General features: G+C 50.6%; 1 protein-coding gene across 1 annotated transcript in view; it reads left to right on the plus strand.

Moving 5' to 3' along the window:
* SOGA1 (suppressor of glucose, autophagy associated 1) overlaps positions 1-3,746 on the plus strand; it is a 59,907-nt gene extending 56,161 nt beyond the window's left edge. Inside the window, exons 14-15 of the mRNA XM_004687211.2 lie at positions 185-1,511; positions 2,558-3,746. Coding sequence (XP_004687268.1) covers positions 185-1,511; positions 2,558-2,710 — 1,480 coding nt within the window. The 3' untranslated portion in view covers positions 2,711-3,746. The remainder of the gene's footprint in view (positions 1-184; positions 1,512-2,557) is intronic.
* Positions 3,747-13,749: the final 10,003 nt, after the last annotated feature.

Here is a 13,749-nt window from a genome sequence, read left to right on the forward strand (position 1 = left end):
AGACATGGGATAGAGACAAGAATGTTAGGGTTGGTTGTAGCAAGAAAACAAGAGGCTGAGCTCCAGGCTGAGCTCCAGGGAGACTCTCTTCCGAAGGAGTTTCCCGGACTGGTGCAGAAGCCCAGTGTGCTGGGGTGTGTATGTCATCTTCACTAACACTGCTCTTCTGCCCTGCTTTTCCCAGGACCAAATCAGTTTCTTCTATGTCTGAATTTGAAAGTTTGCTTGACTGTTCCCCCTACCTTGCCAGTGAAACTACCCGAGGCAAGAAGCTGCCAAACAACCCTGCATTTGCTTTTGTGGGCACGCAACCTGTGGACCCAGAGAAGGACACCCAGGAACAGCCGGGGCTCTCTGCAGCGGGCTGCCGGGAGCCGGTGGGCAGGCAGATGCAGCGCAGCTACACGGCTCCAGACAAGACAGGCATCCGAGTCTATTATAGCCCCCCGGTGGCCCGGCGCCTGGGCGTCCCCGTGGTCCACGATAGGGAGGGAAAGATCATCATCGAGCCCGGTTTCCTTTTCACCACAGCCAAGCCCAAAGAGTCCACGGAGGCCGATGGGCTGGCTGAGAGTGCCTATAGCCGGTGGCTCTGCAATTTCTCACGGCAGCGCCTGGACGGGGGCTCAGGGGGTGGCCCCTCGACATCTGGGCCTGGCTTCCCCCCAGCCCTACATGACTTTGAGATGTCAGGCAATATGAGCGACGACATGAAGGAGATCACCAACTGTGTGCGCCAGGCCATGCGCTCCGGCTCACTGGAGAGGAAAGTGAAGAGCACTTCCAGCCAGACGGTGGGCCTGGCCAGTGTGGGCACGCAGACCATCCGCATGGTCAGCGTGGGCCTGCAGACTGACCTGCCCCGCAGCAGCCTGCACAGCAAGAGCTGGTCACCCCGCAGCTCCTCACTGGTGTCTGTGCGCAGCAAACAGATCTCCTCCTCCCTGGACAAGGTACACTCTCGCATCGAGCGGCCATGCTGCTCCCCCAAGTACGGCTCGCCCAAGCTCCAGAGGCGGTCTGTGTCCAAGCTGGACAACGCCAAGGACCGCAGCCTGTGGAACCTGCACCAGGGCAAGCAGAATGGCTCAGCCTGGGCCCGCTCCACCACCACACGGGACAGCCCTGTGTTGAGGAACATAAATGACGGTCTCTCCAGCCTCTTCAGTGTGGTGGAGCACTCGGGGAGCACGGAGTCCATCTGGAAATTGGGCATGTCTGAGGCCCGGGCCAAGCCTGAGCCTCCCAAGTATGGCATCGTGCAGGAGTTCTTCCGCAATGTGTGTGGCCGGGCCCCAAGCCCCACCGCGGCAGCTGGAGAGGAGAGCACTAAGAAACCAGAGCCTCTCTCCCCAGCCAGCTACCATCAGCCAGAGGGCATGGCCAGGATCCTGAACAAGAAGGCTGCTAAGCCAGGTAGCAGCGAAGAGGCCAGACTCACAGTGCTTCCCCAGGTGGGGAAGGATGGTGTCCCCCGAGATACAGATGGAGCCACAGTCCTGCCCAATGAGGTAGGTGGTTAGAGTCTCCCCTGTTTCTTCAGAGGTGGGGTTGGCTTATAAGGTTCAAGCTGTTTTGGTTTTCAAACTCAGGAACTATTGTCATGTGTTTCAAAAAGCTCTTGTGCTCGCCTGGAGTGAGGCGAGGAAGCTCCAGGTTGGACAGGCAGACGTGACGGCCACAAGTCAAAATACTGAGAGCTAGCGGACAGGCTTAGCCGGCTGCTGGGCACCAGATACCAGAGACTGCTGGCATCCCCTCCAGGGAAGGGGCATGCTCACTGCTCTCCTGCTACCTCAGGGTGTGCTGGAGCCAGCTTGTTTGGCCATGAGAGCCAGCCATGAGCATCTTTGTGTTCAGGACATCACCCTAGTACCTTGAGGTCAGCCACAATGGGAAGATTTACACCATGAAAATTGGCAAACACTACCAATCAAGGTTCTCCCCTCACTCCTGGAAAACTGGTCACTAACATTTGTCAGCATAACACTGCCCTCCCGCACCAAGACTTGTGTCTAATTGCTGTCCTTTTCTCTGAAAACTTTTTGCTGCACAAATCCTAGTACCAGTTTTGGATTTGGGTAGGGCTATGCACATAAAAACGCTTTGCAGAAAGGAAAGGAAAGGAAAGGAAAGGGCACTGGAAGATGGCAGAGGATCTTACATAGGTTCCTTAGGCCTCAGCAGCTTTTTCTGATATCCCTCTCTGCTCTCTGGAGCTACCTTTTCTCTGAGATCTTACTTACTTCTGTGTGTTTTTTTTTTTTCCTCCTCTCTCTGTGTTATATTTGCATGTGGTCCAGGTAGGCTGTCCCAGATCTGCTTTTATAACACCTCTTTGTATTGCAGAATTTATTACAGTCTGGAATGTTATTTGTAGGTATTTATTACTGCTCTAAAGGGAGAAAAGCAATAAAAAGAAAACTTGAAGAGGGATTACATCTCCTGGGAACTGGTCTCTGGACACCCCTGAATCCAAATTCAGAGCAGGTGCCTGATGGGCCACCCAGCCCAGTGCCTCCCGGCTCCTGCTGACTTTTCCCCTCCCTCCTTCTAGGATGCTGTCTGCGACTGCAGCACCCAGTCTCTCGCCTCCTGCTTCGCCCGGCCGGCCCGCTCTGCCATTCGCCACTCTCCTTCCAAGTGCAGGTTACACCCTTCAGAGTCTGGTTGGGGCGGGGAGGAGAGGGCAGTGCCCCCCAGCGAGTGAGAGGGCAGCTGAGCTCCCCGCCTCAACCAGCCCCGTTCCTGGATAGCGAAGGGAACCAGCAGAGAGGAGACGGGGTGAGGGGCCTGTACCCTTGGCTTCACCTCATCCTGGAGGACAGCAGCTGCACCACTGCCACAGAACTGCGTTCCCATCAAGGTAAAGCAGGGTTTCCTGCTGACCACTGGGTGGTGACCTCCAGCCTCCCCGGGGAAGGCAGCAAGCGGGAGAAAGACCAAATCTGGGCTTCGGAAGCCTCTACAGAGAGATCCATTGAGAGCCGATCTGTTGGGAGCCAATCTCTGGTCCTATAGGAGAGCCTTGCTTGGTTCTACACATGTCCACTTCTCAGAAAAACCAAGGAAAGGATACGCTCTGGCTGTGCCCCTCAGGGAAAGGGTTCACAGAGCTGTACCCTGCCAACCACATCCACCTTTCCTGAGAGGAAACCCCGATAAGAACAGGCTTTGCTCTAAGGCTCAGCTTGGGGTTTCAGGTGGGGCTGGGCTCGGTGTCATCCCCCAATCCTTCTTTCCCACTGTCCTCTCCTCCCAGCCCCACTGCCCTGGTGCTGCGACCCAGGGGGAATGATAGGGCAGTAGCCACTACCAAGTGTCTGCTGGAGTCCTGGATCTCCCTGCCTGTAGCTCGGATGCAGCAAGGACTGGAAGACGAGATGGGAATGTGTAGGGCTCAGGGTTGGGAAGACACTGCAACCGCCTCCTTTGCAAAGGTGACTTGGAGGCCCCAGCCTTTCTAGGAACTCACTGAGGACAGAAATAATCAGTCTCAAGATCTGTGCACAGATACATGCCTACATGCCCACTGCCTTGATTGCTGGGGCATCTTTCCCCAGCACCTTGGAAGGGTACCCCCACTGTGTTTACATTCTACGACTAGTGGAGGACAAAGATATTCCTGCTAAGAGACTCCCACTGGCCAGGTTAGGCCAACGAACACTCCAGTGCATCAGGACATGGTGGTAGAATAGAGCCTGGAAACACATTTCTTGCCTAGGCTGTTCATTGGATTTTTTTTTTTTTTTGCTATAAATATTTAAGGTGGTTTTACTTTATTTTAATAATTTAATTTACCCCAGAGTCCCCAAGGTAATTTATTGGAGGTTGAGACATGCATTCTTGCCACTGTCACAATGTGAGGTTTCTAACGCACTGCGTAGGTGGGGGGTCCCCCTTGCGAATGAGGCAGCTCTACAACCAAGCCTGGCTCCTGGTCAGGCTCAGATGCCTCCCAGGGAGCTGGAGGCCTGCAGCTTGCTCCCGGGATACCGCTGACCACTTGACTTCACAGCACTGCTCTCCCCTCAACACCTGGTACTGGCCCGACCCTGGCAGTCAGCTCCAGATGCTTACTGACAGGTGGAAGGGTCAACCCACATCACCGCCTCTGAACACCATTTCCCGACTCATTGTCCTCCTGCCTTCTGACACCTTTTTTCCCCATGAGTTAAACACTATCAAAAGTTTTACCAAGAGCAAGGAGAGCCCTCCAAGTTCCCCCAGTGAGGATTGCTGGAAGACTGGACTGAACTTGGAGAATGTTGTTTATTGCAGCTTTGCACGTGGACGGTCTCCATCCCACATCAGTTCTCACCTGCCAGTCTTTCAGCAGCCTCTCTCTTTAACTTTGTGGCCTTTTGCAGCTCTCCTTCCAGCCCCTGCTCCCTGTCTGTCCTTCCCCACCTGCCACGTGAGCTGCTTTTGCCATTGGAGGGGTTTCACGTGGCTCATTGCAGCATGGTGAGGAGGCCTCATAACCCTCCCCCTCTGAGGCTAGTGAGCCCACTTCACTGGCACTCATGCCCTTACATGCACACAAGCTGCCTTCCTATAACTGGCTGGCAGCCCAGAGTGGAAATACCGGGGTGAAGTGTCTGTGGAATTTCCCCAGCGGAAAGACCAAAGCCACTAGCCTCGCTAATCCCCCCAGAGCTCAGAGATGCCTTTGCACTCCCACTCCCAGTCCTGTCCACTCCCAGTCCTGCCCTTTCAGACTCACCCGGACCAATTACTCAGCTCCTCCCTCTGCATTCCCTGTCAGCATAATATAGAGATCACTCAGCCCCACCATCCCGCTTCCTTACGCTATAGTGACTTGTGTGGGCAGAGCAGGCTGGCTGAGGCAGCTCTGGGTCAGTCTCCTCTGGGATGCTGCTGCTTCCACCCAAGGGGTCAGGGGGCTCCCCAAGAAGTGTGTGTGAGGGGATTCACACCAGGCCACAAGCCATCAGAGGCCTTCTGCCAGCTCCCCAAGCTACAGAGCTGTGCGCTCATCTTTGAGGAGAAATCCTCTAGAGACATGAACCTTGCCACCTTTGGACCACTCAGCCTTACCGTCGTCCTCGTCCGAGGTTGTCCTTGCCATCTTCGTTGTCTCAGCACCTGGCCTCCTGGCCAGCATCAGAGGTTCCAGATCTTGGTTTTCGGTAAAGTTCCAGTTTCTTCTTTCTGCATGCCACTGTGCAAGGTCACTTGTCACTGTTCCTATAGAAATCTCTGGATGTGGGGTTTGATGGGGTTGAACATGTTACATGTAAATATTGGTTTGGTTTGATTTTTTTTTAGCATTTTAATTAGTAATTGATTGTGTTTTCTTTTTTGGGGTGGGGGGATCGGTTTGTAAAAACTCTCTACTCTTTTGGAATGTAATTTCTAAGTTTGTTTCTTCAAATGCCTTTTAAGTCTTGGTGACATTCCTAAAGCAGATAACTGCCTGACCCTCATGGGGGTTTCCTGGAGCATTGGGGTCCCAGGAAGGAATACTACCCTTCACTCCTTTCTTCCGCTTCTTATTGTCCCTACACCTTTTAACTCCTGGCATCTCTCTCCTCCCATTCCTCCTCCTCCTCTGTCCTTCTTCCTCCTTTTCCCTCATCTCTGCTCTCTTCAGCAAAGTCCCAAGGATCTCTGGTATCTTAGTCCTGTATAAACTACTAGACTGGGTAAAATGGTGTTGACGCCAGTGGTGTCGGCACCATAGGGGACCGGTTCACCTAGTTGACCCTAAACTGGGTAACCTCATGTTTCTTATGTCTGCTTTCTTCCCATAGCCCAGTTATACCCTCCCAGGAGCAATGATGTATGTGTTTGAAATGAAAATCCAAGTGCTTTGGTGCGCCATTGGGTCTTAGGCCCTGCATGTACACACAAAGCATCGACATCCTATTCCCTGTCTGCCTGAGTGCCCTTTCCCCAGCAAAAAGAATTTTCTTTTCCCAGCAAAAGAATTTTCCCACTTACAAGAGGCTTGACCTTCTGTGAACTCAAAATGGGTCTCACCCCTTGAGCTCCCCAGGGATTCTCCTCCACTGGCTGCTCTCCCAGGTGACTAAGTGAAGGGCCTGAAGACCTGACCCTCTTGCACCCTGACCACCCCCGAGCTCCTGCACACCCCGTGCACCTTTCTTGGTTTCATCACTCAACCTGTACTCCTCTTGCCCTCCCAACTGCCAACCCCTTCCTCCCAACCCCTCCCATCCAGGTCTCCCACCTTTCAGCTCTACCAGTTCCCCCCAAGCTTCCACTACCTCGTCATCAATAATAATAAAATAATAATACTCCCATACCTACCCCAGCTAGAGCACTTTACTAGTTAGACATCACTTTCCCATCCCATGTTTCCCTCAAACCTCCAGGACTAACTCTCAGAACAGAACAGAGGTTAGTACTCCAGTTTTGTAAATTCAGAAGCGGAGGCACCTAACTAGGAGTCCAGACTAGAAACTGAGTCCACCAGATCTTGCACTCCAACTCTGTACTACTGACTAGGCAAACCCCCCACACCATTAGCGGCTTTTCTGGAGGCCGATATGTCACTGCCCAGTCCAGATGTATAACCAGAATTGTGGGCCTGTGGCTCAGAGGCAAGTGTGGGGCCCCCATCAGACTCTTTTGAGAGCCTGTCCAAAATGCAGCTTCCAGGGCCCATCTCAGCTTCTAGGCCAGGAATTTACATCTCTAACAAACTCCCGGGGGCTGGTCACAGAGTCCTGAGCACCAATTAGCCTCTTTCCTTTAACCATTATCCATAGACCTATACCTTACAGAGAACATAAACTCAACTTAGCTCAGACTTGGTTCAATTACTCTGAAAATTTCCAAAAAGAAGTGAAAGTAATTTAAATTTTAGTCATAAGACAGCAGAAAAAGACTTTTATTGAATATTAGTTCAATACAATAAAGTCAAAAAGCAAGAATTATTGTTCCTATTCCTATTGAATGTAGTTCCTGAAATCATGATACTAAAATTTATTCTTGAGTTTTCTGGCAGCCATGGTGAAAAAGAGGAACACATTAGGTCTTACAACTCATCCAGTCATGGAAAGCAAGCTTATCTGGCCTAGGAAGCACACTGTTCTGCCTCAAATTTATAAGCAGTGTTATTTTTTTCAAAGGCTTCTAAACCATTTGATGTTTCAATCGATGAACCTGTGATACAAGGATATTTTCTAAGTGATACAAGGATATTTAAAAAATTATAAATTGCAGGGCCACCCTGTTGGCATGGGGGTTAAAATCTCAGTGCTATCAAGCTACCCAGCTCTCCCCACAGTCTTGCCCGCTGTTCCCCTCAGCAGTGTATTTCATTACATCTGCTTGTTCTGCTCTCCACTTTGTCTCTGGTGAATCCTCTCACCTCCCTCACCTCTGGCCTACACCCTTATTCTTGTATGCATAAATAAATAAATCTTTAAGAAAAAAATAAACTGCTACCAGTTGACGTTGGGCCCAGATCACAGAACTAGGCTATGCCTCTGTTTCTCCAGCTATAATTGGGGAGAATGGCCTTCTACCTCGAGCCTATTTGGAAAAGTATGAGGGTTGACACAGTGGTCTGATCATACTCAATATCCCCAGGCCAGCCCCTCAGTGCTCTGGCCCTGGGGGTAACACGTTCCAGCTTCCACACTAGTCTTAATGAGAAAAGGGATTAAAAGATAATCTGGACCAAACTTCTCACCTTTTAATTGTGGTAAAATAAACATAAAGTTTACCATTTCAACCATTTGTATGTAGATTTAAATACATTCACAATTTGCACAATCATCACACTATCTCTTATCCCTTTTCCATTATCCCAAACTCTGGACCCATAAAACCCCATACCCCCCAGCCTTTGGAAAACCCTACTCTATTTTGTCTCTGAATTTGCCTATTCTAGGTACCTCGTATATGTGGAATCATGTGTCCCTTTGTCTAATTCCTCAATTTCTTAGATGAGAATCAGGCCCAGAGAAGGGAGTTGGCTCACCCAAGGTCACACAGCAAATTAGAGGTAGACCCAGGACCGGAGCGCAGGCTCCTGACTGCCAGGAAGTTCTGCATCCCTGCAGTGGATGAGATGCAACCGCCCTGTTCTGTGCCCTTGGCTGAACCCTCCTCTCTGTGAGGATTCTGTTCTCTCTTTACCTTCCCCGTCCTCTTTTATCCTCTTTGGAAGCTTGCCTCTCCACTGGTCATATCAGCAGACCTAGTGGCCCTGACATTGGCCCCTGGCCTGGGTTTCCTCTTCTGGACTCAAGGCTTCCTTGTAGCACTCGCCCCTCAGCTCTTTGAGAACAGAATGACCTCCCCAGCTCTTCCCCTCCCGGTGGATTCCCTGTGACCTCAGCACCCTTCTCCCTGTCCTCAGACTCACATTCCTATATGCCTGTGGTCTCCCAGCTCTGGTGTTTGCTTTCAAATCTGGTGGTGTTTCCCAGGTTCTATTCTATTTTGTATTTTCTCTCGCCAAAGGGGGCATCTTTCCCCACTGCCTCATGCAGCATAAACCCTGCCAACCCTTTTCTTTTGGCTTAGTCCCAGTCCAGATAGACATACTCCAGTCCCACCTTAGAGCCACATCTTGCTTGTCCACAGCCTCCCAGCAAGAACCCAGATCTTGTACTGGGAGAGTCTACATGTGTTGGATCCCCCTCCTGGCTTCTTCCACCCAGCCAAGGGCACAGAACAGGGCGGTTGCATCTCATCCACTGCAGGGATGCAGAACTTCCTGGCAGTCAGGAGCCTGCGCTCCGGTCCTGGGTCTACCTCTAATTTGCTGTGTGACCTTGGGTGAGCCAACTCCCTTCCTGCATGGCCTTAGCTGTATAGCAAGTGCAGCACGACTTGGGTTCTTATCTCCTCCCTGATCATCCAACCTTCTGTTTGTCCATTTAACATTACACCATTCTCTGCTCTCCCTTGAGCTTCTAGGTGCAGGACTTCCTGACAGAATCTATAGCTCACCCTGGCTCCCCACACCCTTCCCACAACCCTTCCCAACAGTATTTGAAATTTGTAAAGTCCACAGGCAGAAGAGCCAAAGGGGAATGGGGACATGATGTGGGCCTGAGTCCCCTGCTGGGCCTCCTCCCCACAACCTTGCCCTGCCCTTTGTTTCTCAGCCTCCTTGGGCCCATTCTTGTGGTCCTATCAGCCCTTGTCCCTTCCCTTCCTACCCTCCACCAGCCCTCTGGATCCCAGGCCCCAAGGAAGGGAGCTTTGGATTTTTCTAAGCATCCTTGAGAGGCTGAGGTAGTTGGGGCCTGGCTGCCTAGCTCCATCCTGACACCACTCAGACTGTGCCCGTGAAGAGGAACCTCAACCAGGAGCCTGGAGACCTGCTGAGGTCTGCACAGACCTGTTCACTTCTCTGAGTTTGACTGGTTCTATCATTTTATAATGCACACTGCATTGACCCCTGTGTGCCTCAGAGTATCCCTTGTGTTTTGGGGGTTCTGTATCACCATCCTTTCTCCATCGGGCCCTGGCTTCTCCCTCAGCTGTGCCACTGATCTCTGTGCCTTAACTTACTTCTCTGCACAGGTGGGGGCTCACCAAAACCCGATTGCCAGCAGCTTTCCAAATATTTTGTTGCCTCCAAGGCTGGATGTTTCCAGCTGTGGCCAGCACCCCACCACTGCCTTGCATACAAGGTTGCTAAGGATGAGGTACCTGAAGTTTCCCAGAGCTGCAGGCACATCACCTGGAAAGTTGATAGAAATGCAAATTAATGGCTCTATCCAAGACCTAAGGAATGAGAGCAGTGGAGGAGCCAGGAGCCCAGCAAGCTGGGATTTAGAAAGAACTCATTGTACTATATACACAAGAGTTTGCTGGCTACTGGTCTAGAATAGCAATTAGTGCAGCCTGGTGAGGGACTGAGGCTAACTCAGACCAAGAACTGATGGAAAACACCAACTTCATCTGGACTCCTGAGAAACTGAGAACTCTCCACATCCCCTAAAGAACCAAAACAATGTTCTTATGTTCTTCCTGGAAACTGGGGAGCAGGGAGAAGGCATATTTCTTACCTTTCCCTGCACCAGCCTGGGTTCCAGCTCTGCTCACCTCTCCCCCTTGCCTGAGTTTTTAGTGATGTGGGGTTGTACCAGCCAGGAAGGGGGCAGGAGTCCTAGGGGCAGGAGACAGACCATCCATTACACTTTGGGAACCTCAGTATAGGCTCACAACCTCTTTTCAAATGGTAAGAAACTTAATTCCTCAAAGAAAGAATCCTACATCCCAGCTCCTTCTCTTCCTCCCACCCCCAGGGAGACCTTGTGAACAGTGCCAAAACCCTGCTCCAACCCCCCGAGGTAGGGAAGCGAGCCAGAAGCTATCCTTCCTTCGCACACTGGTCTTCCTCCCACCCCTCACCAGTACTGCAAAGCCCCTTCCTGCCTGAGCTGGTTTCCTGGTTTGGGTCCTGCAGTTGTGGGCCCTGGGGCCTCCCTCCCCAAACACCCAGGCCTTCAGGAGGGAGGGGACCAAGGGCATCCTTGGGCCAAACTGTCCACCCCTTCTGTCCATTGTTCTCTCTTACCCACTCCTGTCTTCAAAGGCTCCTTCCCAGGATGGATTGGTGCTAGGACAAACATGGTCCCATGTGATAGCTCTCTCTGCCTGTGTGTCTTACTTCAGACATGAGAATAACTGTACAGTGTAAACTTACAAAGGGTTTTTAATGGCTGTAGATTGGAAATAAAGTATGTCATATGAACAGTTTCATGGACTTGGCCTCCTTTCTGCTTACTTGTGGGTTGTGGGACCCCCAACAAATTTGAAACCTGAAAGGGAGCCCGGGAATGCCACAGCTAGCTGGCTGGTTTGGGCTGGCTGAATGCTGACACCTGAGTCTCCCGTGATGTGTGATAGTATCACAGAGAAACAAATGCAGAGGGACAAATGGATTTGAATCATTCTGCAAAGACTTAATTTTTTTTATTATAGAAAAAATAGGACATTTTAGATGGGCTAATTATTTATAGATAATTATCTAAACCACTGAATATATCACAGATGCCATGGGTCAGGGGTTTGGGAGCTGGGTGGTTTTTTCTTAGTTTCATGAGGTTGTAGTCAAGTACCAGTCAGGCTGTAGCCAGATGAAAGCTCGGCTGAGGCTTTTTTTTTTTTTTTTAAGATTTGTTTATTTATGCATACTGGTGTGCAGGCCAAAGATGTGGGGGTGAGAGGATTCACCAGAGACAGTGGGGAGCAGAACAGACAGATGGACTGCTGAGGGGGGCAGCTGGCCAGACAGGAGAGGTCTGCTGCACCATGTGGGTCAACTCCCTGCCTGGGGATTGAACTCGTGCTGCAGTGGCTGTGATAACTTAATAGTGCTGTGCTTTAACCTGGTGTGCCACCAGGGAGGGCCCTGGGGCTTACTTGTAAAGTAGTTACCCTCCTGCTTGGTGTGTCAGGGTTAACAGGAAGCCTCAATTTCTCCCCACATGGACCACTCCATGGGGCTACTTGAATGTACTCACAACATGGTGGCTAGATTTTCTGGTGCTAGTGACGAGAAAGCAGGGAGGAAGCCATATTGTCTTTTATAACTAAGCCTTGAAAATCACACACATGTTATTTCCATAACATCTTTTTGACCAATACTATTCACAGAAAGGATTAAGCAGGGAATGAACACCAGGAAGCAGGGATCATTAGGGACCTCTGGGAAGCTGGCTACCATCCCAAAATTCTATAGATGTCTTTTTTGAGGACCTCACAATAACCTGGCTTGTGCTAGGCATTGAGGATATAAAAATAGATGGACCTGGAAGACAAAAAGGCAAATGTCAATCACACTGATTAAATCAGAGTGTTCAAGGAGCCGAGAGGAGTCAGGAAAGGCTTCAGAGAGGAAAGGACATCTGAATTCATATTGAGAATCCCATGTAATAGGGTTGGGAGACGGGAAAGATTGCCATACATACATGAAACAGCAAACTGCAGGACCCAACATGCCTTGCATCTCCCACAAGAAATGATGCTTGGGCCTCCCAGGTGGCACAGGGATTAAAGTTTCAGCATTATCAAACTACCGCCAGCTACTGTGTATGAATTCAATCCCCCGCCAGGGAACTAACCCACATGGCCCAGTAGACTCTCTCCTGCTGCTCCCTCAGCAGTGTGTCAGTAGTAGGTCTGCCTGTTCTGCTCCTCAATCTGTCTCTGATGAACCCTCTCACCCCCAACCCCCGCACCTCTGACCTACATCTCAGTTCTTGTATGCATAAAATCAACCTCCTCCAATATCCTCCATGGATATCCCGTAACCTCCTCTCCAATCTGTCCTTTCTTGTTTGTTTCCAAATAAACCCATTTTGTTGTTGAAATAACTATTTTTACTCAAAGTCAACACATCTGAGGTTGAGATACTGACCAGGTGAAGGGGATGGTATTTGTAGGCAGGACACTGGGGGAGGTGGTTCCTGGAAAAGGGAGCAGCACATGTGATAAATAGATAGCAGAAGAGAACTGGGGAACTGGAAGAAGTCTGGTGTCACTGGAGTTGGGAGTGATGAAAAGAGAGGTTGGGTCAGTTCACACAGTGAGGAAAGGAATGAGAATAATAGGGAGTCATGAAGAATTAAAAGCCGGGAAAGGACATAATCAGGGATGTGTTGGGTCTACATTCTATGAAGCAATAATCTCAGTGTACCTCAGGATGGCCAGCCCTGGCTGAGAATGCTGAGTTCTCAAGGCAGGAAGAGAGGAGACATAGACGAAATTGGGTACTGCTGAACTCCAAAAAGTGCTATCAAGGAAACAAGAGCAGATTATCTACTTTCAGATGGCACAAGGTGGAACTTTCAAGAAGACAAAGTTCTGCCTCCCATCATAAAATTTCCATGGACCACAGCTGCATGGAAGGATGACCACCGTCATGCTCTAGGGCTACTCCCCAACCCCTCTTTCAGATTTTGTGGATTGCTCAGAATTCAACATTGGGGTTTCAGAACTCAAAGGAAGGACCACTCACGAAAAGGAGGGAGCATTTTGATGGTGCCATGTCGGCTGTTGAATAATCAACCTGTTTGCCTGGGGCTCCCAGACCTTCAAGGGATAGAAAAGCAGGCATGGGCTGGGTTCCTGGGGGCATGGGAGTCTGGGGTCTCAAAAAAGGCTTTAAGAGAGAAAAATCCTTCGAGAGAATTAAGATTGGATTGTTTTGCTAGGGAAAGTCATGGAAAAGCTTCCCAGGCAGAGAAAATGACTTGAGTCAAGGAGTAGAAGCAGCAATTGGGATGGGCAGAGGAGTTGTAAAATGTCTGAGGAGGGTGTGGCCTGTAAGGAGGCAGCAAAGTTTCAGGCTTTCTTAAACTTTGTATTGAAGGGGCTGCAGAAGCAGGGCCCGAGTGGGGCTGCAAGAAGATAGGGGGTCTTCTAATAGAACGTAAGAGTCTGTTAAGAGTCACATTTTTGGAATAAAGGAGATAAAGGGAGGGTGGACATCTGATGTCCTCTAATGAGCTGTATTTCTTCAGCAATTAATTGTTTTTCCATCTTATATGGGCTCTGTAATCGCAGGCGCAAAGGAAATTTGAAGTGGGTGGGGACTCCCAGGGAGTGGGGCTGTGAGGAGGTGACAACGTGGCTACATCCGGAGGGTTGGACTAAGGCAGGGCGGGCGGGGCTTGCCAGAGGTTGGAACACCGTATACGCATGCGTCTTAAGCGCGGGTTGGGGGGCGCGCGGGGCGGGGCGGGAAACGCCGCTCTGCGTGCCCATACGTGCGGGGAACCGGGAGGT

The sequence above is a fragment of the Condylura cristata genome, unplaced genomic scaffold (assembly GCF_000260355.1).
Source record: "Condylura cristata isolate star-nosed mole 26May11 unplaced genomic scaffold, ConCri1.0 scaffold00022, whole genome shotgun sequence".
NCBI classification, from domain to species: Eukaryota; Metazoa; Chordata; class Mammalia; order Eulipotyphla; family Talpidae; genus Condylura; species Condylura cristata.